Source organism: Argopecten irradians, chromosome 8 (assembly GCF_041381155.1).
Source record: "Argopecten irradians isolate NY chromosome 8, Ai_NY, whole genome shotgun sequence".
NCBI classification, from domain to species: Eukaryota; Metazoa; Mollusca; class Bivalvia; order Pectinida; family Pectinidae; genus Argopecten; species Argopecten irradians.
Window position 1 is genome coordinate 13,551,400 of NC_091141.1, and position 26,816 is coordinate 13,578,215.

The 26,816-nt window shown below is 34.0% G+C and overlaps 1 protein-coding gene and 1 long non-coding RNA gene across 3 annotated transcripts; one reads left to right on the forward strand and one right to left on the reverse strand.

The window, feature by feature from the left end:
- Positions 1-310: 310 nt before the first annotated feature.
- On the forward strand, positions 311-7,671 carry LOC138329428 (UPAR/Ly6 domain-containing protein crim-like). Its single transcript, XM_069276424.1, has 3 exons — positions 311-450; positions 2,136-2,267; positions 5,822-7,671. The coding sequence occupies exons 1-3, from the start codon at positions 396-398 to the stop codon at positions 6,091-6,093; spliced, it is 459 nt and encodes a 152-aa protein (XP_069132525.1). The 5' UTR covers positions 311-395; the 3' UTR covers positions 6,094-7,671.
- A 4,218-nt stretch (positions 7,672-11,889) lies between these two features.
- On the reverse strand, positions 11,890-13,342 carry LOC138329429 (uncharacterized). Of its 2 annotated transcripts, none has more exons than XR_011209452.1 (2): positions 12,896-13,342; positions 11,890-12,129 (listed from the first exon to the last, which is right to left on the reverse strand). It is a non-coding gene; the product is annotated as an uncharacterized lncRNA (long non-coding RNA). The 2 variants fall into 2 exon arrangements; XR_011209453.1 differs by having other exon boundaries at positions 12,892-13,342.
- Positions 13,343-26,816: the final 13,474 nt, after the last annotated feature.

The following is a 26,816-nucleotide window of genomic DNA, read 5'->3' on the forward strand; positions in this document are numbered from 1 at the left end:
CAACACAACATAAAAAACAACTTCGTTCTTGATATTTTCATAAATTTAGGGATATATATAGTAGAAATATAAAAAATACACATTAATTTAAAAAAAATCATTGATAACCGCATTCTTTTGAAGATATTTTAAATCGTGCAGTGATTGATCTAAATTTGTATGAATTGATTAAAAAAAGCGATTTGACTATCCCACCACGAGCGGACGGTACGGAGAGCGACATAGAAGTTCTAATTTTAATTACGCTACCTGATCAACGATGGTGGGCTCTGTTCGAGTTATCTCCCTTTACATTTTCAAATGACTCACCTGCGCAGGTAGATAGTGACGCACCTGAGAAATCACCCTTCCGGTTGTATTGTATATTATGAAGTGAGCAGAGAAAACGTTGAAAGATGGGTTGGAATTTCATCCTGCTATTGTTGTCGGCTGTTTTAGTGCACAATGGAGGTATATGTTTTATAATAATTTGTCCAATACCTTATTTAGCTTCATTAAACCAATTACCACGGTGGACGCTATTTCAAAAATGCGGAAACGATATATCCATAATGGCGACCATCATATTGGTAAACACCATGGTCTGTGAACATATCCCCAAGCTTACAATTGATATTTAACAGCATTATATATACATACAACTCAAAATTTATTCTTTTCAGACAGGTAAATTTGATATATTTGTAGTTACTATTGCATAGAATGTCTCAGCAAATTGTACACAGGGCTATCAAAATAATGAAAATATGGAGAAAGTCTACATCAGAGATGTAAGTCAGATCATATTTAAAGTCCTTGGTCTACCTTAATACAGTCTCAATACACTTTAATGTTGTATACATATTAACTGATTATGATAAGAACTCCGATGGAATTGTGACTTTCTCCTCTTGAATAGAACCCTTGAATATCATCAGTAATATTTTTCAAAAATTCTAAACTAAATGAAAATGAAAACTATTCACTGTTTTATTGTCACATACAAGTGAGTTTTGAAACATTATTTCAAGTCTAATATTGATTAATGGTATCACTGCGAACAAAACTTGTGCATCAAAATAAATGTTGCTGCGTCAATGAGACAATGACCACAGGTCTAGGGTTGATGAATCGACCCTACTCCCATAATATGAGAGTCGACTGGTCAGCCGTTTTTTTATCGGACGTTATTTTGCTGACCGTCGACTCTCATTTCCGAAGGCCTATTTCTTTGATCCAGCTTCAGAAGTCAGATGAAAGTGGAAGGAAAAGTGCAATAATATTAATATTTCTTGCTCTAACAGTGATAACATTGATGTGTACTTACAGTTTAGGTATTAATTATCCCATTTATCTCGGAAAACCATAACTTGAGGCCTCATAAAATAGTATTTTAGCGGATTAGATATGATGAATCCCTTCCGTAACATATTGACCTAGTTTTAAATATGACGGCTGGTAACTACAAAAAACGGAACGTGATTTCAAGTGTGCAGAATGCAAGTAAAAGTAAAGTCAGATCAAATGTTTTGGGGACTTTGCAATTCGTTTTTTCTATTTACCGGCCGGATCGCTTTCATCATGAAGTTTTGTCTGGGTCATGAAAGTTTACGTTAGGAGATGTAAATATTTGTTTTAGATGGATTTTACGGCTGATTTTGTCAAAATACTTGTTGATTTATGAAAAAGAGGTAGGTATTTGACATTGATGATGATTTAAATATGATTTAAACGTTTTATATTGTCACAATCCAAACTTTGAAAATGTTACCCTCAGCATCGGGTAAATGGCCTATCAGAAGTTAGAGGTTAGACACGACGTAATGTTCCAAAAGTTTCTCGTCGTGCTATACCTCTAACATTATTGGAGTAGAATTGACCCTTGCTATTAATAGGACTTTAAACTTTAATTAAACTAAAAGTTTGCATGAGAAATGAGCTTCATCATTTTGGTAATGAGAGAAACTTATAACAAATTTGTCTATGTATTTGTAGTCATATGTTACAGCTACATGTACTTTTATTTGATGGTGTTTCACTAACCTCAGGTTTTGTTAATATCGAACCTTTCCATCTATGCACCTCAAAATGGCCCAGATACATTATTCCATTACTATTCAATAATAAGACTTAATTATTCCTATTTTTGGTTACAGTGGACGCCATCATGTGTCACCGCTGTTACAGTGCTATGGGAGGATGTGGTGACGACCTTCAGTGGTGGATGTTTCCATGGAAAGATTGTGGAGACTCGCGATTCTGTGTCAAGGTCATAGAAAAAGTGGGATGTAAGTTATATAACACCTTACCCGTTAGGAATCAGGGATTGAATACCTGATACCTTATTTCCTTTCTAGTCTGTTATATGACTGCCGAAAGTCATTGGATATAACTTATTAAGGGTCACTTTGCCAAAGATCTATTACTTATATTCTATAATTTTGGAACATATCTAACCTTGGTGAAAAATAGTTGCAATATAGTGCTCAGCTAGAGAGAACTTCTCTTCAGCTCGATCAGTTGAGCGTCTGCCTAGTAACCAAAAGGTCCTGAATTTAAACCCTGGCAGAGGTAGTGATTGTGATTATATCAAATCATGCGCTCTGTTACAATGGCACCCATGTAGGAACTTTGGAAAAAAATATACCCTTCAAATATTGCTGTTCAATACCTGGAAACTTGAGGTTGCCTTATTTTCCCAATTTTGAAGTCAAATTTCCCAATAAAAACTGATCAAATTCAGTGACTTTGTGTTGATAATTTGTAACAGATTTTCATTACTAAAGTGTGGAAATATAGTCTTCATTACTAAAGCAAATAATTTGGGATTAGAAACAATTTTTATTTCACAAAATGAAAACAAAATCGAAAGAGCATAAACTAGGTCGCTAGGTGCACCTTCAGTTCGGAGACGTTTTACAGACATTCAAGCTGATTAAATAATAGTTAACTGCTTTTAAGTTATATAACAATGTTTCCAGAGTTAACTTACATTTTAAGTTGTCTAATTATTATTTTTTTCGACATAATCAAGGAGTTTTTCTGTGTAAAACCACAGGAGTTTGACGTTCTGTCAATAATACATAGTATATATATATATATAATACCCCTATATACTATATAAAAACATTTTACTGTTTTTATAAAGTACAATGTATATAGGGGTATTATATATATATATATATATATACTATGTATTATTGACAGAACGTCAAACTCCTGTGGTAAAACGATCTCTGTTCAAGGTAGGATGTACGTAGCACTTGGGATCTAATAATGGAACTGGAATCCGGTTTCCGGAATTCAGGAAGTTAGAAAAAATGTAAAAGTGAAACGAAAAAAAAGTTTTTAAAAAGCAGATAGTGCTGAAAATTAATAGTTTTAGTTTTCTTCTAATTATAGAAGGAAAATATCTTGTGAAATAGCATCAGAAATGTTTATTAGAAAATTCTAAAGTTTTTGATTTTCAATTTTCTAGTAAGTACACCCAGTGGGCACACAACATCCGGAGGACGTTTTTATTAGGTCCGATCGCAACGTTGCATTTAGGTTGCAAAAAGGTTGCAAATGAAAGTTTGGGGAACGTTTTTTGACAACGTCCGCCGAATGTTTTCATTTAATGTTTTCACAACGTTTGTATGTTACATTGTTTATTTTCATTATTCTAGTATTTTGAAGTACAATAACAACAAAATATAGTGTTTATATAATATTTTAATGTCTTCTGTTCATCCTGCATGAAATAGGTGCAACAACTTCCACCTAGACTGTTTGTGTAGGAGCCATTTCACGTACTTCCGTGTGTACTTATATAAGCATTCTCATCTGTAAAAGAAAACAGAATAAAACATTAAACATCTATATAATGATTTAGACGATATATTTTTCATGTGCCGGTACGTTATTACATAAATAAAAACACAAATAGGATACAGGCACATCAGGGAATTTGTATAAGTTAATGTATATGTGTATACATACTCAAAATACTGACTACACATATAGATAAAATAACTTACCGCGATATAATATAATAAACACATTCTTTTAAAAACAAGTTTGTATACGAATCAACAAAGACTTACCTTGAAATATCTGTCGATATCTGGAAGTTATATATCCTGTTTGGATGCTGTCGAGGCTAAGAAATGTTATCGGTGTGAAGCACGTGTGTACACAAAGTTTGAATGAACAAAGAACCGGAAGTGAAAATAACCGCGCACCAAACAAATCTTTACGAGTTTCCACTCCTAGTTTCTGTAGTGTGCGGGGAAAATATGTAAAATGTCATATAGATAAAATCACAATTTATTGGTATAAAAAGACACTTTATTCTAATGATTTTAATTTTTTGTTTTAAACAGTTAATACCGACCCCTAGCGAATAAACTTTAAAAACACAACTCTTTTATCATAACTCGGTAGTTTACATATTTAACGTAATAATCGATATGTAAACTTGGTATTTATAATTATACTTTTTGTTTTGTTTTCATCTATTCAATTAATACCTATAGTATCTGTAATTAAAAAAATAAAACTATTTAAAAGTACAAAAAATGATTAATTATTTTTTTATTAGTTAATAATTATTGAAAAAAATATAAGGCCTACTTGTATGTATCATTATTTGAATAGATTCATTCGCTTCCTTTAAAAGTTGTTTCCAACAATAATACTTTTTGAAATATATTAAATTATTGTCAAAGTTTTTTTCCTAACCATATAAAAACATTCTCAGGACGTCAAGTGCTAATGTCGTGAGGACGTTTGGAGAAAAACGTTCTCACAACATTGTCAGAATGTCCCCGACGTCGCAACCTAAATAAAACGTTGCCAAAATGTTGTCTGGACGTTATGTGCCCACTGGGCAGTACTGCGATAAAAATATGGTATTTTTGGGGGGCAATGGGATTTAATTTTGGGCAATTGCAAGGTAATTATTGGGCTCTACTTGCCCGGAGCAAGTAGTTTTGAATATTTTTTTACACCCCTGAAATTTTTCCCAATTTCTTCCAAATTCCGAGTTATTTTCCCAATTCAAAAAGCATGGGCTGTTGAAAATAGTAAGTGAAAAAAAACACTGAATATACATTAGATTTTTTTTAAAGCTAGCCCAGAAGACTAATTTTTATATTATGATGAGTCCAAGTACAAAGAAATACAACTCTGGGTCCTCAAAAAACCTACAGGAAAATCATGAGTCCAGGACTCATCTAGTCAAGTCCCTTAATCACTGGTTTGCCTCAAGGATTATTTATTAATCCATTTTTATTCCTTGGTATTTTAATTGTACAAGTGATAATAGTTTTATCCTGAGAGACATTTCTTATCTACTTTGATAGACATGACAATTTATTACCGGTATAGAGTTTTTGAAATTTGAAAAATTCTTCTTTTAAGTACTCGTACATAAACTAGATTAAGTTATCATAATCAGACTCTGAATTAACAAAATTGTATACAGAAAAATATTTTACTAATGAACCCATAGTCACAACACAAGGTTAGATTATCCTTTATCTACAGTATCTGTTTTATATCAGCATATTCAGTATTACAATCTGACAAATAAGTTAGAGATATTTGTCTTATCCATATATATATAATTGAGTCAATGACAGTGAACCTACTTTAGCTTAGCAACCATCTTCGCATAAAGACTAACTGTTTAATAAGACATAACTGCTTTCTTGGGTTAACAAATTTTTACAAGTGTATAAAGACATTTGGCTATTAAGTTCCTAAGACTATTTTTCTTTGTCCTTTGGGTGGTCTTTATAGACAGGTTAATGAATATCTTTGAAATTGAATTCTACAATTGAAACTTTTGATTTTGTAGCTGACCATACCATTATCAGAGAGTGTGAAAACAACTTACTGAAGACCACCAAACACAGACTACAGATGCCCGGCCTCAGACGACATGGTTACTGCCTACCCGCGAGGAAAAATTCCGGTAGTAGTCCGCTGACGGTGGAGGATCCTAACATACAGTACTGTTTCTGTAACGATTGGAATGGCTGTAACTCCGCGCGAGGACTTTCGGTCCAAATCCTGCCTGTATCCATCCTCGCTGTGCTAGTGACTGTATTCATTTCTAAGTTTTTATAAACTGGCAAAGCATAATCAAAAAGCCAAGTTCATTTTCAAGTAACTTTTCGGATGAATTATACCATTGATATGTATTTTGGAAATTTGAAAAATTGAAAGCAATTGTCAAATTTGTATGCATTCAGGTTAAGACTGAAACATACAACCATAAAAAAATATTTAAATATATTGTGTCTTCCATGGCAAGAAAATGTGTTTAAGCATATATTCTTATATACATGGTGATGAAATTTGAAAGAAAATAAGAAAAAAAATATTGGAAATATTGAATTGTATATATTTCTTAGTTCTATGCAATATTTTCCTTAACCCTTTGGGCTCCTATTAGTAAATGAATTGATGAATTAAAACAATATACAAAACTGTCCTTCCCAGAAGTATTCCCATTAAAATTATACATATTTGGTCCTCTTTTCAAATTTCAACCAACTCCGTTCAAAGTTGATATAAGGATTCGGGAAAAACATAAGCATGAAATATTCAGACACATTCCATTATGTACATAGTTCACATCTGTATATATTCATCCATTTTTGTACATTTTTGTACGGTCATTACAACGTTTGTTTTGTAATTATATTTGATACAAACATGTCTATTGTTACTACTTATTCTAATTTTTAAAAATAAAGATGAAGATTTTTTTTCTAAATTGCTGCCTTTCTCAATATTATCTTTTGATTGTCTCCAAATTTAGTTAAACAAAAGCTATGGCCATTAAGATGCTATTTTTTGGCTTTTAAAAAGAACTTGTACCTCTTAAAACTTAAGCTTGAAAACCTTTAGGTTCTACAATATTATTGAGTTTGCTACTCAAAATGAAGGAAAGTAACTCTGGTAGATTAGAATATCTTAATTTGTCATCTTATCAATTTAATGCAGCTTCCTGCCGTTATTTTTCATTTTGGATAAAAGGGAGATAGTTTGTTTTTTGTATAAAACTGTATTATATATGTAAAGTTTTGATAAATATATATATATTTTTATAAAAGCATGGAATTCATTTTAAGAGAAGAAATTGATTTCAAATAGAACCTTATCATTCCCATAAAAATCATTTTCATTTTTCAAATATCCATCATTTTTTTTATTGTTTTGCCAGTGTCATCAGTTTCAATGTGAAACCATTGGTGTAAATTAGAAGTTAGACACCTAGTTGAGCAAAAAATATTCATAATTTCATATTGCTGTATAAGAAAATTTTCCATTCATTAGAATTAAATCAAATTCAATATTAAAAGATACCAGTGATTGATTCAGATTAAAGATCATTATACACATGATGTATCATTATACACATGATGTTTAGTATGATTAAAATCATATACTTTGATAATTAATAAGAAAAGTCAAAGACACAAATGTTGAATTAAAGAAAGATTATTCTTATAGGAGTTTTCATATAAAAAATAAGTCTTTTAGTAACATTTGTTTTACATGTAACATGTATTTTACAAGGATAAATTGTATCAGGAATGTCATTATAATCATGTGCCATTTTTATCAGGATGTCTATCACTTTACCATAGTGACCGACTTCATATCCTATGTGGAAATAATAAAAGAAATTCAATCATACATTGTTTTATTGTTTTAAATCAATAATTAGATTGGTACATGTATTGATATGGTTTTAATGAAATCCTATTTTTTTATAAAGTCATGTACTGGTAATAAATTGGTAAATATTGGTTGTCTACGTGCTACATTTTAGAATACATAAAAATGTATGTGCAACTTGTGCGAACTCTCACTGATCAAAACTAGGGGAGGTAACTCCAGTAGTATTCCTTCAAGTAGAGTAAGCCTAGCTGTGAATATTGCAGACAATAAATACAATCTGGTTAGATCTACTCAACTGGATGGCTGGAACTGTAAAAATCACCATATTTAAGTGGTATCGTTGTGGTAATTTTCCATTGAAGCCTTCTGTCTATCATTTGTTGTACCTGTGTATTCTACAAAAATATGATTCTAGGCAATAGTTTTCATAATCTTATTTCTATATTCATGTTTCTGAACCTTTCTCCAACTACTTTTTTCCGAATGTCTCCCTTGGCACCCGTCTCACTTTTGGTTTAGAGTTGAGGGTTCACCCCTTTGATGAAGGTCTGGGTAAGACTTGTCATAGATACATCATAGCCTATATAAGTGGTAGTTTCTGCTCTGGGACGACTGGTTTGCCTATTGTCTTTATTTAAGGGAAGGCCGTCCTTAAATGACTATTGCTGTTAATAAGACATTAATTAAAACCTTATAAATCAACCAATATTCTGAACCGTGAACATTACATATTTTGGCTTACTCGTACATACTCTATTTGTATTACAAGACTATTATCATTACGGTGGTATGAAGAAAGCAAGGTTCGCACATTCAAACCACGACATTATGCAGTAAATGTGTTATAAATCTTCAGATTATTTGTTTAGTTGTGTGTAAATCACTGGCGTGTATGACTATCTGTAAAACTGGGCCGGGTGTAGTTTATTGTCTATGCACATGGCGTAGTGTAATATTACTGTTTGTCTGACAAAGTAGGCCTGTTTCTAAAATAAAATCAACTTTAACGTTTTTAATACCAACTTGATAAAATGTCATTAAATTCATTTACTTATGACTGCCTGTTTTGAAAACCCGGCATTGCATCAGCAAATTTATTTCTCGGTACAACGCCTTTTCTGTAGATGGTAGCTGTTTTTAAAGTATAATATATATATTTGAAAAGCACACAGACTAATGACATATGGTTTATGTGTGGGAATAAAAACCAGCAGCCGTTTTATTGGGTTTGCAACCAATTGCAACGTTCTTTGTTAAACTGATAACTCATTTATACATATGAAATTTGTAAATGACGTGTTTGCATAATAGACGCTCTAAGTTAATGCTCTATAGATTGTAACCCTGATAAGGTACAGCATATTGACAAGTAAATCTCCTGGGGGCCTGCACACTTTAATGTAAAAATGTTTCAACTGACGGATGCTCAGGTGTATTAACACATGTTTAAAAATAAACTTATTCATGTATTTTAAAAAATATTTTAGATGTGATCTACATCTGCGAACCTCACAAGAACATCACATTGGTATATCCTGGGTACAATTATCAGCTTCTGTGTTGTAAAATTATATTGAGTGTTTTTATAAACAAAAACATATTATCAGTTTCTTTAACTTTTAGAAAACAATGGGGGGGGGGGAGGTCCAAAAAATATACTGTACAAATATATAACTAGTTCTAATAGTCCTGTGGTTAGGAGAAAAATCTTCAGTTTAGTAAAATAAATTAACTTTCTTTGACTTTTGGGTTATATAATTAATTTTTATTTGTTTTCATATATATACTAAATCCAACTCTCTGATTGGCAGATTCTTTTTCTTCATATACTATGTAGTAAAAAACCGGGAATGGCGCGAAAGTCCGACATAACCATGACGTCACAATAGAGACGTCGACGTTGCGTATTGATTTAGAAAAAAATAATCCATTGGAAAATCAATAGAATCGTACGTTTAAACGGATTTTATGCTATCAAGTAGTCTGAAAAATTAATTATAAGCATTGATGTAACTATTTTTTAACTTCATAGGGTTATGAAATTTTTTTATCCGCTACGCGGATTCACACAGTTTGCAAACAAAATTTCTTTCATACTCCTATGAAGTTAAAAAAGAGTAACATCAATGCTTAAAGAGACAATTCACTCAGGCAAATTCTTTTACATAACCAACAAGCAAAATATAGCATAAATGTATTGTTCTACATTTCTTATGAAACATATAACGTAAAACATTGACAAATTCCACGACATTGTTAAGTATTTTAATTAATATCGTTGAAATATCAAATCGTTGATCAATACGATTAAAGTGAATAGTCGGGCAAAGGAAACCAGTCTAAATGCGTTCTTTGGCCTTCCAAAAGTCATTGTATACCATAATGATGGTCAAGTTCTGCTTACGGTGTCCAGTTTTGACCATTGAAATTTTGGGGAAGCCCCGTGTAAATTTAGCACAGTTCTAAATATAAATTCTCCAAACTCTTTGAAAACGAGGCTGCGTGGAAATGTCAACATGGACATGTGTTTCTCAGTCGTGTCGGTTTCGTTTCGTGTGATAAACCACTAATGCGGTATGCAAATTGTTGTTTTGAGATGATACATTTGATGCAAATGAAGTATTCTTACATTAATGACAATGCTTTGTAAGCATTTTTCGATAAAAGCATCTTGTACATGGAAATCGACACAAATATTCGGCCGATGCAGAGATGGGGCCCCGGCAAGGGGCAATTATTGCAGCATAGCATTCGTCGTATTTTACATCAACCGAATCATGAAGGTTAAATACAAATAATCGTAACATAATTTCCCATTTAAAACCAGACGAAAACGTTCCATAGAACGTCCGTGCATGTAGCTGTCAAAGATGTGAAAATAAATTAGCTCATACATAGATATCTTACAAGTACAATATATGTGTTCAATTATTCGTGTAGTTTTTTGCAGAGATTTAATTAAATTATCTATGTCTCTGGTTGGTTTTTTTTTGTAAACAATATTTGAGTTCTGGAGAGAGATGACATGAATGTCCAGCTGGAAGGAAAGAAACTTTTATGATGTATATGTATCGTACAATGTATATATGTAAACGTACATTCCATGTAGCTGCTATAGAATTACAACTAGGAAATTCTCTCAAACATTGATAATATTTAATTCTTCAAATTCATGTAGGCCTATGCTGTGAGAATTAACACATCATATATATTTCCAGAAAACATATAGGCCTACATGTATGTTACTTTCCTTTTCTGTTGTTTCCTGTTCTTTTTTGTGCTCTGGAGAAAAAGATGATTGAGTTGAAGAAAAGTAATTAATTAAGAGAAATGTGTACCACAGTACTTTGTCTGTAGCCGAGGGGTTCTATACTGTTTTAATAGTCCAGTAATTAATAATTAAATTGAAAATTTCAAAATTAAGATGAAATTGTAAATTCCATTTTTGAATGAAGTGGTTTCCCTCCTTTGAGAGTACACAGTGTGTATACCCTTTTTGGTTTTTAGGAATAATACCTGAATAGGAACCTGAAATAACATGACAATCAATCAGGTATGTGTGTGTTGGGGGGTGGGGGGGGGGGGGGGGGGGGGGGCTAAAAGACAGAAGAATCATGACGTTGGGAAGTTGTAACTTGAGTGGGGGGTTGAAATATAGAAGAAATAGCTACAGATAACTGGAAGTGGAAGGGTGCTTTATCATTGATCTGGTCATTGCATATTTTGGGGTTTACATGGCTTTTTTTGGTTATTTAGTCTCATTGATTTTGGAGCAACTTTGAATCCATATGGTACTGTATATCTTTCTTTTTTCCATGTGTAGCTATTTCTTCTGTATTTCACCCTCCGCCCAAGTCACAACTTCCCAATAGGTACCACTTTTTTGTTTAGAACTCAAATCAAAGACAGATGTACATAGTACTACATACTACATTTTAGTCTATGTGTTTGTAATCACTGTTACTACAGTATTAATACATAAATGGTCTATGTACAAGTTACACATAGACAATAAATGTGAAATTTGGTTCAGACAAAAAGATTTTTAACATTTCAGATAACTTGCTAGTTTTATGGTTTTATTTATATGTTGAGTCTACTCTCTTGTAAAGTAGAATTTAGAAATCCTAAGACAATGTTATCTATATTGCTATGGATGCAAGAATTATAATCACTGGATCTAGAGGACTAATATAAACAAATATTTCTACAAAGTTAAACAATGAAAAAGTATTGCATCATAATTTTATTTAATGATTACAGTTGAAAGGAACATTTAATAAATTAATACTGTTTAAATGTTCTGTTCATGATCTTCTAGGTCCATATTGGAAAAGTTTACTTTCAAGAGCACTCAAATCAACATTCTTCAGTCTTCATATGATGCTAATTGTATGTATATGTATACATACACTTGTATACAGGTCCAAGGGATGAACTTTCTGTATTCATGTCACTATGCATGCATAGTGCCTGAAAAAAAGAACCAGCAATTTTTTATATCTGTTGAATATGACAAAAATTGAAATGATCAATTTCAAATATATATAAATGAATAAATGTAGGTTCATTCTACAGGGTTTTTTTATTTTAGAGAAAACATTTTATAAGTTGTGAATGTGTCACTGATGCATTTGATAGAATCAAATATTGTTTCAAAAAAGATACAAAATTCATTATCTATAGTTCCAACAAAAATTCAGAATAATTATAAATGATACATGGCTGCAGTACATTTCAACTCTGTAAAGTTTGTCATATATACATGAACCAGGTACAGTTGTAATAAATATACAAACACTATTATTATGACCAGAAATAATATTGTATGTGTCCTCCAAATATATCTAAAGAACAAGCTAAAACCTACATGTACATTTTGTACATATGTATATGTGTATATCAGAACATATACAATACAATTTTACCAATTAACCTACAATGTAAATCCTATATACAATGTATGTGTATAACACTACCAGAACATGTACAGAACAAAAATTTACAAATTAAAAATCTATAAATATATACATCAGAACTGTATGAATTGATCGGTAGCATACAGGGCATTCATTACCCCTAAAGAGGCCCCACTAAAGAACCGCTATTTACCCCAAGGTTACGTTTTACGCGATTGGGGAACAGGTATGAAACATGTGACCATATGTGACCACTCATTTATGAAAAAATACTGCTAGGGACTATTTACATAATGATCAAAATACGAAGACTCACTCACAATCAGCTGAGCAGGGAGTACCGGGTACGTAGTAGGCCTAGGTACGTACAGTAGCGGTCCGGAGCCGCGTGCTCGTTTGAACTGTTCTCTTCACTATAACAAGTTGTATTAACACTCTCCGTGCGTCGTAATGTTTACCGAGTCAGTTGTTGGGATTGTCGCTGCTCCATTGCCTTTCCTTTCGCATTTTAGGTGAGTCAGTTGGTTGTTTTGGCGGAAACATTTTGGTTTACTACGGAGAGTGGTGGGTGTTGCGCATGCGTTAAGATTGAACTGCACTCTTAGCCGTCCGGGAGGACTTTAAGGATTCCCATAGATATTATTATTTTCTTCGCATGTACAGCGATTTTGACGGAAAGTTTTATTTTTCTAATTCATAAGAAATTATACCGGATATATTAATACCATTTTTACCGATTTTACAGTCACTTGCCCGACTATTCGCTTTAAGCAGGAACAATATTAACTCTGTACCCATATCCGAGCCAAAGTCACGCACGTTAAACAAATGAACTACATAACCACTGAGAAGGTGATAAAATGATTTTTAGGCAAGACAATTCACCTAATAAGGTAAACACACTACTGTCAGAGCGATTTGAGCAGTTCTAGCCAAAAGTTGTGTTGCATTACTTTACGAACAAGGGACAGGGTTCGGCATACAAGAAGTTCGACCACAGTGTGTAATGGCGGACAGCGAGCAAGTTTGAATATTTCACACACATGTCACCACCATAGGCGTTTCAGGCATATCACAGTAAAACTGACTGATCTAATTGCCATTAGAACTTGTTTTATCTGATATATATATACAAATTTTAATGTTCTCTTAGACTGAATTGTCCCTTTAAAGGGCCACTACCTTTCCGAAACGGCTTTTAATTTTTGAAATAGGAATGTAAAACGAGATCAACAATTTTATAGAGTCGCAGAAGTTATTAACTATACGTTTACTAGCACACTTATCATCACCTTCAGAACTGTTTAATTAGAATAAATAAAATGTTAATTTTCATAACGCGGGTCGTTTTATGTTTCCCGCCGTCGTCCTAAATGCCGCGTGGTAGTTGACTATCACTGCGCCAGACGGCAAAACAGCGAAATGAATCTCCACTGTTATCGTACATTAGACAGGAAATCTTGCATATGTTTGGTGTTGTAACCTCATCTTAAGCCATCGATATATATTTTCTTTTGTTATTAATGTTTTTAAGAAACCTTTAAATTTTGCTCCGGAAAGGTAGTGGCCCTTTAAATATATATAGAGAGATATAACAATAAAAAATGACGTTACTTTCGGTAACGCCATCCGCGACTGGCTAAGCCAATTAATTCAAAGACTGTTTCCTACCCTTACGGTCTGCAACATTTTCTTATGGAGATTTTAACTTAAGGAATATTTGACCTCAAAAAAGGCGACCTTGAGGTCCTCGGGCTACGACATTTTGTATTTTTGTGTGTACAGTCACGTCCTGATTCGCTGATATAGTAAAATTTATTGTTTGACGTCTGTCTAACTGACCTCCCATCCTTAATTATCATACAGGGCTGTGTTTAATTCTAGCTTTTCAAATATTACTCGTCATAGCTTCAACACATAAATAATGTCCCGTTTAGTATGGTGGCTGATTTGTTTCATTTTCACCCTTTAGCGTGGGGGAAAACGCGAAAAAGCTAAAACTCAACGTTTGCTTTTTCGCTTTATCGCGTTTCTTCCTACACGAAAATGCGAAAGAAAAAAAAAAAAAAAAAAAAAAAACGAAAAGCGATGGAAAGGATTTTCGCTTCTCATTTTTTTGGCTTTTTCGCTTTGCATTTTGGCATTTCTGCCACCATAGTCTAGCTATCACGGAAATGATTACTGACAGTAAGTCATACAATATTTGATTACGTATAGGTTATTTTCAATCTTCTTTTTTGTATCATAAAACGCAAAAGAATCATCTATGGACACTAGGATAGGTCCAAATATTAGTAAACTATAACTTGTTTGGTTACTTTTGTCTCATGAAATCACATACTGAAATGTCTTTAAAACACACAGGAATTCATCGTCGATATACAATGTTATTATCATTCTTATAACGACAGTAATAGTTACCACTGAAATATCGAGGGTGATGGGAAGGTTAACCATTTACTGTTACCAAGGTGATTATATTGGTATGTAAGCTATCAACATTATAGTAGCATTGTCCTTGACCTTGGAGAAGACGTCTAGTGCTGAGGCTAGTGTCCCGAGGTACAAACGGACGATTCACCTTATATATTACCGTTAATGACCAAGAGAACATTGTCCATGGCAATCATTCATGATGTGAACCCCAAAGGCTAGATATAAGTTATAACCAAGGTAACGGATGAAGGTAAGCTGGTTAATAAACTTCAATGGAATCAACGACAGTTATCTTTATGGGCCAACCTTAGGTATCTTAACGACTTAATTATTAAAGACATAATGTAGCTTATTCACACCTGTATCCCGCTCTATAACTTATTCACACCTGTATTCCACTCTATAACTTATTCACACCTGAATTCCACTCTTTAACTTATTCACACCTGTATCCCGCTCTATAACTTATTCACACTTGTATTCTACTCTATAAATTATTCACACCTGTATTCTACTCTATAAATTATTCACACCTGTATTCCACTCTATAACTTATTCACATCTGTATTCTACTCTATAACTTATTCACATCTGTATTCTACTCTTTAACTTATTCACACCTGAATTCCACTCTATAACTTGTTCACACCTGTATTCCACTCTATAACTTATTCACACCTGTATCCCGCTCTATAACTTATTCACACTTGTATTTCACTCTATAACTTATTCACACCTGAATTCCACTCTTTAACTTGTTCACACCTGTATTCCACTCTATAACTTATTCACACCTGTATCCCGCTCTATAACTTATTCACACCTGTATTCCACTCTATAACTTATTCACACCTGTATTCCACTCTTTAACTTATTCACACCTGAATTCCACTCTATAACTTATTCACACCTGAATTCCACTCTTTAACTTATTCACACCTGTATCCCGCTCTATAACTTATTCACACCTGAATTCCACTCTATAACTTATTCACACCTGTATTCTACTCTATAACTTATTCACACCTGTATTCAACTCTATAACTTATTCACATCTGTATTCTACTCTTTAACTTATTCACACCTGAATTCCACTCTATAACTTGTTCACACCTGTATTCCACTCTATAACTTATTCACACCTGTATCCCGCTCTGTAACTTATTCAATTCACACTTGTATTTCACTCTATAACTTATTCACACCTGTATCCCGCTCTATAACTTATTCACACCTGTATTCCACTCTATAACTTATTCACACCTGTATTCCACTCTTTAACTTATTCACACCTGAATTCCACTCTATAACTTATTCACAGCTGAATTCCACTCTTTAACTTATTCACACCTGTATCCCGCTCTATAACTTATTCACACTTGTATTTCACTCTATAACTTATTCACACCTGAATTCCACTCTATAACTTATTCACACCTGTATTCTACTCTATAACTTATTCACACCTGTATTCAACTCTATAACTTATTCACATCTGTATTCTACTCTATAACTTATTCACACCTGTCTTCCACTTTGTAACTGTTTCACGTGTATTCCATTCTATTACTTATTTAAGCATTAATGTAACTATTTTTTTAACTTCATTGAGGTATGAAAGAAATTTTGTTTGCAAACTGTGTGAATTCGCAACGTCGACGTCTTTATTGTGACGTCATGAAGAAATCGGATTTTCGCGCTATTCTCGGATTTTTTCTTCATAGAATTTGAAATAAAAGAATCTGCCAATCTAGATTTAGTATGAAAACAAATAAAAATTAATTGTTCACACACGAATTCCATTATATTACTTATTCACACCTGTATTCCACTCTATAACTGTTTCATCTGTATTCCATTCTATTACTTTTTTTTTACATTTATTCTACTCGATTCCTTAATCACACCTGTATGTCACTGTATAACTTATTCACACCTGTATTCCACTCTATAACTTATTCACACCTATGTTCTACCCTATAACTTATTCACACACGTATTCCACTCTTACAAATACTGTATTCTATTATATAACTTTTTAAAACGTCTGCATTCGACTCTATTACTGATTCACACTTGTATTCCATTCTATAACTTATCCACACCTATATTCCATTCTATAACTTATTCACACACGTATTCCACTCTATAACTTATTAACACCCGTATTCTACTCGATAACTTATTAAAACATCTGTATTCTATTATATAACTTTTTAAAACGCCTGCACTCCACTCCCACTCTATTACTGATTCACACTTGTATTCCACTCTATTACTTATTCATATCTGTATTCACGTTATCAACCCTGTATTCCATTTTATTACTGATTCACACTTGTATTCACCTCTTTTATTTTACCATAACTATTCTTGTGCGTTTAGGCGCTGCTGCTGTGACCTTATTTCGTCCAATTAATATAATAAGGTGGTCGAAATGTTTTCAATCAATAATTTTAGATAGTTTTGACACTAATGTCCGAAATCAAGGTGTTAAAACTTTCGTGTACCAAGTATATACCATTGCATTCTAGTATTGCTGTTTTATCACCATTCCCTGTAGCCGAATACATCTCATAAAACAATAAAGTTAGCTGTCCTCAGACTAGAAGCTACATGTATAAGGACCATCACCACGTTTTTATATAGCTCGTGTAGCTAAAATTAGATATACAATACACATTAAGAAATAACTTTGACAAAATGTAGGTCGTCAATTAAAAGTTACAAGTAACCTATACATTTTAAGAACGCATTAAATATTATAGGACTTCGTATATTACATTGTCGAATTCATCCTCGGTTTCCATGGGTTCCGAAATCAAGAGGTTGTCGGTCTGGAACCTTTTAATCATTGTCAAATTGACATGTCTTTTATTTCTCTTTGTCCAGTCCATCATCTACTCGCTGTATCTCCTTATAGTAACTGACCACTGGTCAGTTTGTGCCAAGGACCACACACGTCTCATATCTAGGCTAGTAACTATCAAAAGTATACATATATATGCAATGTATGTATGTTGACAATGTGGTTGATATATCACACCTGGGTTCAGTTGTTCAAAGGATGATTATCTTATCACATAATTAGTGAAATATATCTTCAATAAAATGGACATGTAACCAGAAAATATACAAATGTAATATACTTAAAAAGTATAAGATTTAATTAAGTTGGTTTTACAATAAATCAATTAATCTTGATTTGAACATTATCATTAATTAAACTATTATTATTTCATTCAGATTTGATGTGCTAATAAGATGGCGATGGGGTTTGGGGAGGGGGTGTGGACGGTGGGGTGTGGACGGTGGGGTGGGGATGTTAACATCATATATCATTACCAAGATACAGTGTTAAATTTACCTACATGAATATCATACAAGGGTGGATAATGATAGTCGATCACTGGCTGGGTTCCGTCGTATGGCGAAATTTAGAATAGGCTGTGTTATGTAGGCGGTAAATCACTAAGAAGTTTTGCACGCGATATAAAACATGTATTAAAAGGGGTGAAAATGAGTAGAAAGTGGCCTAACGTACACGTACAGGTGGACGTGACTCACGATATAAATTACCGGGTACTTATGTCTACATAATACGTAACACATAGGCCCACACAAAATCTTCTACATGTGTAGAAATGTGTGACACGTTAATAAAATATATTGTTATCATTATGTGTAGATATATGTGGCTTTCCTGAACTTTTCTGGTGCTATCTTTAACAAAATTCTGCAGAAAACGACAGGTAAATGAAAAAAAATCACACTTTTGATAAAAAATTTAAATTCTACTCTGAATCCTGTTTGGACATGCGCAGTTACCCGAATAGATTTTACCTGTGAAGGTGTGCCCGCGCGTTACAGGTATCGAGCTATATAGGTTTGGACTAAAACAATGGCCAGCCCGTTACTCTACTTGATACTGATGGTAGTGGCCATTCCTGTCGTTACAGGTGAGTTATTTTATTTAATCTAGTAAAAATAAAAAACAAATCTGGTTTTTATCTTAATATGATACATATAGAAAAAGATAAAAGTCGAATGATTTTTTCCGCGTCATGATGTCGGCGACATTATTGAATCGTAATGACAACATTTACGTTTTCATTACTTCCTTTATGCATATATCAACTTTTCTCAATTTTAGTTGTGTTCTTTAAATAATATATGTACCACTGGGATGTCTTACCGTTTTAATATAAAAAACCGAATTTGATCTTACCGTTTTAATGTAAAAAAAACCAAAATATTCGTATTATATCTTACCGTTTTAATGTAAAAACAAAAATATTCGTATTTTATCTAACCGTTTTAATGTAAAAACAAAAATATTCGCATTCTATAAAGAAGTGCAGATTGGTGTTGGTTTCTCGTATCAAAACTACAAAATATATATGGTATATAATAAGTTTTATTCTGAATTCATAAAATTTGCTATTCGGTCAGTGTCAGACTTACAGCTACCCGTGTATGTACATGTATACGGTCAGTTAATTATCATTATCTAAACACGTCATGTTGGTCATAACGTAATCCCTAATTTGTACACGTAATGTATACATAGTTGGGTTGTGGGTCGATAGTAGATACCATGGCCAAATACTGATTATATATTTACTAACCATTATAAATAGAGCTGACCAATGATATATCAGGGGGACAGCTAGACAGCACACCTTGTTTGTGGTCCAATTTTGGGATCATGATGACTTTACTCTGTACATGTAAGATGCAGTACAACACTGAATAAAACGTCGACAAAACATTGACCTTCATTCCAATCTACATCTAAATCTACAAATAAGTGATGCTACTACGGAACCAAAGAAGTTAACAACTTTATGAAACAGACTCAATATTCATTTTATTATAAATAGCTTTTCTTGGCTTTTAAATACACGTATAGCTGCCATTGGGCATGTTACCATATTTTTACGAAATGATTATCAATTACACTTTACATACTAACCACTTAAACGAGATCATATAATTAGAGTGTTTGTCAACATATAATTTTCAATTTGCGGACAAAAATCGCTTTAATAAGGTTGGTTACTCAAAGCAAACATTTGAGTTACATGTAAATATTGTTTTGTCTATCCTGAAAACAAGTTCATATCGCCATTATGTTGATTTCTTTGTTATCATGTGCTTTAAAAACTGACCGCGATCAAACGTATAAATTTTCTGTCTCACCGTCACCGACATTTTGTCCAAAAAATTCTTGTTAGTATCAAAAGTGTTATTTTGTCTCTTTATCCTGTGTATATTTTGGCACTGTAAACGTCCTGATTACGATAAGAGAATTGTGAACGTTACCATTATATTCAGTTATTTCTCAATATTAAGAGCAAGTGTAAATTTTCACCAAAATGGTATTTTGTCAGTGTGAATAACATGCTTTAGGTAAATTCTTTATAAATAGGAAGCGCGAGCTTTCGGTATTTTATGAAAACACAATTTTTGCTTTCAATGAATTTACATACTCGGAAAAAGCATAAATATTTTTGATGCCTGTTATATGCATTTCCCCATAAGCGTTTTCATACCTATATATACATGTACATTCAAGTGTAAATTTACATATGATCAGATATCGTTGATTACTTTCCAGTCTACTGATTTTGTGATTTTGAAAAAAACTCCGATAGAGAATATCAATGTTTTTGATCTTTAAATTACATACTGCAATCATTCGTACCGAACTCTGCATGGCGAGTAAACCAGGTGTATTCGCAGACACGACACTTTGTATGTATTAAAGCGACAAGTACATACATTCGACCTTCTGTTTCTCTTCCTCAATGTTTCTGTATCAAACTTTCGCCAGCCTACCTAAGATTCCCAAATCCCTCCGTCGCCTTCTATCTACGTATCCGCCAATTTTACTATTCCTTTCGCCTATCCACCAATTCCACCTACACTATATCATCTTCCTTTGCCCTATCCGCCTATCTCTCACCTACCCTATATCACATTCCTTTCGTCTCTCCACCTATTCCACCTACACTATATCATCTTCCTTTGCCCTATCCGCCTATCTCTCACCTACCCTATATCACATTCCTTTCGTCTATCCACCTATTCCACCTACCCTATATCACATTCCTTTCGTCTTTCCGCCTATCCCACGTACCCTTTATCACATTCCTTTCGTCTATCCACCTATTCCACCTACCCTGTATCACCTTCCTTTGCCCTACCCGCCTATCTCTCACCTACCCTATATCACATTCCTTTCGTCTATCCACCTATAACTACAATACTTCACTATTTTACCAGTCGTCTGTTCGACCACTCCTTCCCACCTTCTTTTTGCCTATCCGCCTATTTCCTCTACTCTCCTTCGCCTTCATTTCGCCAATCTGCTTGTTCGACTATTCCATCCTCATATTTCTTTCCGCCAGTCCGACCACTCCATCGTCACTTGTTTGCCTCTCCGCATATATTCCTAAAAATTCCATTCACCTATCCGCCTAACTTTCGTTTTCCGCCTATTTTTTTTAACTTTCTTCACAGGAGTTCGACGTTCTGTCAATGATATATAGTATACATATATAAAAATGCCCCTATACACTATATAAAAACACCAGGTGTTTTTATATAGTATATAGGGATATTTATGAGCGCTCGCCTCTGTGAGGAAGGCTCTGGGTTCTGTCCCCTGGCCGAGACACACCAAATTCTATAAAAGTGGTAGTTTCTGCTCCTGCTTAGCGCTCAGCATTCAGGGAGTGGGACGACTGGTTCGCCCGTTGTCAGTATAATGTGACCGGGTGGGATGTGTTGCTTGGTGTCTTCGGCGGCATGCTCCAGTGATATAGCACTATAAAAAGGGCAACAGTTCCACTCTAGTTCCACTATACAAGAGGACACAACATGAATATACCGCAGTCTCCCAAAACACGCACCTCCCACAACATACACGCAACACATCGCATACATGGGAGGCCGTCCTTACATGACCATAGCTGTTAATAGGACGTTAATAAATCAAACAAACAAAAAGTATACTATATATCATTGACAGAACGTCAAACTCCTGTGCTTTCTTTTACCTTTCTTTCGCTATTTCCATAGGTGTTTTATTATCACTTTCTTTGGAAATACACGTTTACAACGTGTGATAAGTTTAATGTCCTATAAACAGCCATGATCATCGATGTCAAATATCTTTAATCGCAGCCATGGTCTACAATTAGGCAACTATGCAACACGGGATTCGAACTCGCGATCCAGAGGTGGAGGGTTTGTGGTAAAATATCGGGGCATCGTAACCGCTCGACCACCACGCCTATATGATTTGATTGTGATTTCTTTTATAATGTAGTTTATCGTCATATCTACGGTAAGATTTTATCTGGATAAAAACCGGTATTACCTCACGCGCACTCGTGACACATGTTTTATTCTCCCTTGTCTCCCCGCCATGTGTATGGCCGGATTGATCGCCAAATACATCAGAATTAGCTCTGTTTAGGATGACGTCACTTTTAAGAGTCTTTATTAGCCCGCCCTCATAGGAGAGCCGAGAAACGGAAAACTGGATGGAATGTCGTTGTTTATTCGGTGTTAAAATATATAACAAAGCACAATCGATAAACGTCAGCCTTGGTTTGATATGTAAAAGGAGTGGTAATTTTGAATTCCAGCCAGTTTCGTAATGTAAAACTTAGCGAAAACTCGTCTTATCCAAGGCGGGCTACTTGATGGGTGGCGAAATCAAATCCCATGTAGGGCATCTACAGTCTATTCAAGTACATGTACTAAAAACGTCATTATATTGCGTAATTCTATGTGACGTCATTTTCAACAAGTCCAGATAGACGTATGCTTATTTTTTCTTAGCCATTTATAATTAAGTGCTGTCGTCTGCTCTTGTCAAATAATGGACATTTTAAAAAATGTAACGTAATATATTTTCTCCTCGGTTACAATGACGTAACGAACAGCGACATACAAACGGAGAAGATGCCGTCCGTTTTCTATAAATGTCGATGCGCTCTGCTGATATATATAAATATTTCTTTTTTTGAAATTGTGACTTTGAAAACGAATACAGATTATCACATAATTATATCTGTTATTTTGGTTTTTCTGACTTCATTCATAAACCTCCTCATCTTCCTTGGTGGAATGCACTGACTTAAAAAAATAAATGGCGTGTCCCAGGGGGACATTTTGACCCCTCACCTATTCCAAGGCGGTCTAAATTGTAACGGTTAAGACCTTTGATGGTATAATATGATTCATCATACCTGTGGCCTCTTACCTACCTGCACTGGGGATACCACCTGGCGACAACATTCTAGGGGTCAAAGGTTACATAAAGGATGGTTTTAGTTACAGAAAGTTGGCTGTAGGTGGGATAAGTTATAAGTATCGTAACAATGTGAGTCGGCAACATCAGACAAAAATAAACGATAATAGCCTCTTAACTTTTCGTATTACATTTCTGTCACAAGAAAACATGTTTTCCTTCAGTTTTTAAGGTGTAATGATAATGATGATCGGTGACATTTTAGAGGTTCAAAATATATACGTATTCCTCTTACAACGCCACAACACATCGCGGCAAGATTACAACGCCACAACACATCGCGGCAAGATTAAACAACTGTTTTACACTATGTATATTTAGCATCATAAATAACAGGTTCAACAACTGTTTTCCAAATTTATTTGTTGATATTGATTGGTTTTACTACCGTCGGCCGCTATACAAATATAGCTGCATGCCCCCTACTCGAAACATTTTATGTGTGTGCATAACCGCTGTATACTAGTTTTCCTTGAGATTTATTTACTTCGTCGAAATTTGCGATACGATGTAGGAATTAAGCGAAGTAAACTACTTGAAATGGGACAAGTCTTACTCATCAACAAACTTAATTTCGCACAGCAATGAAGAATATCTGTAATTTCTTATCTACTTGAAGATTTGTGGTTTTCCACAGGGTACTCCCCCCTCTCATCTCCATCTCCAAAACCTATCATATCTTCCGTTAGATGTTAAACATATTAATCAAAAACCAATCTAACCACACTGATATCTGTATTTTGATAGTGAGTGCCGTGGATTGCTACCAGTGTAACATCTTCAAACAAGGTACGACCCACTCGTGTAGCGGGGATGAAAGGATTATGCACAACTGTTCAGCCTGCTACAAAACCTACGTCCGAGCCTTCCTACACAACCAGTGGAACAGATACACATGTAAGTTATCTCCCTTTCTAGATATCTCTCTTTAATTTAATATTTTCAGAATTTGCTACAATACCTTTATTAATCTTTCTTATTTTCTTTTTTAATATCTCACATATACATCAGAGTATAGTATATATGACCCCTTCTATTTTTCCAGACAACGGACATTGTAATAGTAAATTATTAATTTTTACCAGTGGTGATTATCTCCTCTGCCTGCTTTGGCCAGTATTGAATTTTAGATTTATCTCAATTCGTTACGAACAATACTGATACTTTAGTCGTTTCTGTATTATCTCCCTTAGTTAGCACTAATCTAATTATCTCCCCTATTTACTTTAGCTTAGGCAAAAAAAAAATGTCTGTTTAGGGTTACATTGACAAAAAAAGTAGGGTCGGTCGGGAGGATTTTTTCAAACTTTTTTTAGTGTCTTTCACTCTAAAATGATGGCCGGAACGGAGTCTAAGATCCAAATCCCGAATTTTTAAAATTTTTTCGTGGAAAAGCGGGAATAAGATTAGGGTCGGGGGTAAAAAATTAGGGTCGGTCGGGTAACCCTAAACAGACATAATTTTTTGGTCCTTATGTCTCTGTATTATCTACCTTTAGTTAGCACTAATCTAATGTCTCCCCTATCTACTTTAGTTATGTCTATATTATCTCCACTAATTATCTCCCCCGTTTGTTTTTATACACCACAATTATGTTTCATTTTTGTTTATGTTTTAGCCATACAGATAGCCTGTAGTCATGTCTGTATCATTTCCCTTAGTAAGCACTAATTATCACCCCTATTTTTACTTTAGCTATTTCTCTTTATTATCCTTCAAAATTGACTATTGATTGACACTTATTATCTCCCTTGTTTATTTTTTCCAGACACTACAGCAATATCTCGATATTGTATTCGCTTTGGTCAGCTCCATAAACCCGAAGGTTGTTACGTTAAAACCGCCGACTCAGGTTATGTCAGACAGTGCTTCTGTTATTCAAATTTGTGTAATGGAGCGAAGTCGACCAGGGCAGGCCAACTGCATACAGCGCTTACATTAACATTGGCTCTGGGAACGTACTTACTATTTAATCGTTTACAATAGTCATGCTTTTTCATACGAAAGAAGTACATTATATGTTGCTTTAAAAGAATATTCACATTTAAATGTCACTTCCTTGTGTGAAGTGCCTCCCGAAAGTAATTTTAATACATTTAATTTGGATAATACATTATTTATATAATATTCTCGATCAATGGTGTCTCAAAATATAGATATCAATGTAAAATGACTTCTGGCGATATTTCCACATAATTCGTCACCAATCATATTATACACAATTATCCATCATCGTAAATTGAATCCTTTCCTAATACATAGGCTAAACTGAAAACCTTTTGGATTGCTTAAAAGATGTTACAAAATGTATCTGCTTCATGAAGGCGACAGATATAGCTGAATACACTAATTACTGTCGTTATGTATAATTTATATACAAGATTAAGATTACATTGAATGTGCTATGACCTTGGGCATACTTAGACCTTGGATGTTCTATGGTCTTGGACCCCTTAGCTATATTATGACCTTTGAACTGTTGTGCCGTATGACATGGATGTGCTGTGACATTGAATGCACTATGATTTTGGATGTGTTTGATTTGTGATCCTGGGTTATTTTATTGTATGACCTTGGGGTTTACATTTGCTATGACCTTGGATGCATTTGTTCCTGGATTGGTAATATGACCTTGGGTTCTATGCGCTATGACCTTGGATGAATGTATGCACATTGGATGTATTATCTAAGACTGGATGTGCAACAACCTCGAATGCTGTTTCACGAGAAAATCAACGTTTAATGGGTTTATATGATGTATACTTATTATAACATTGGCTTTGGCTTTGACAATGACCTTGAATGCTTTCGTCGATACAAAGTACCGATCGTGCCAAGGGAGATAACCGTTACATCAGTGTCTCGTTATAGCAGTTGAAGGGAGACTCCAGTACAGGTGAGTTAGTTGTAATACTCCATCCCTTACATTCAAGTTCAGCACGATTCACTCACTACAACCGATGATAAATGGGAATGTTGAGAAGAGGCGTCGATATACAATTTCACATTTTCTGTTCTTAATTAGTCAAGTCAATGTTTGACTAGTAGAACATGAAGACATTATAGATCGAACGACATTTACGATAAATTGTTCATTTTGTTTTAATTTAAAGATTAGTATTTTTTTATAGTGAGAAAATAAATCTTATAACATGGCAGACTACTTAAGGTGCGTGAGTCTTGGCCAGGACGAATTTTTAATTTTAAGGACTTAGTAGCGTACTTCAGTAACTTCGAGAAATGATGTATCGATGTAGTCTTGTACCACAGGCGTTTGGCTCTAAAGATAGCTTTCTCTCTTTATATATATATGTAAGACACAGTATTACACACACACACACACACACACACACACGTGTATATATATATACATATAAATATCTATAGAGCCAAACGCCTGTGTTTGTACTGTAAACATTCCACCACCATATATAGCTCTAAAAATACATGTGCACTGTATACATATGATTTTTTTAACT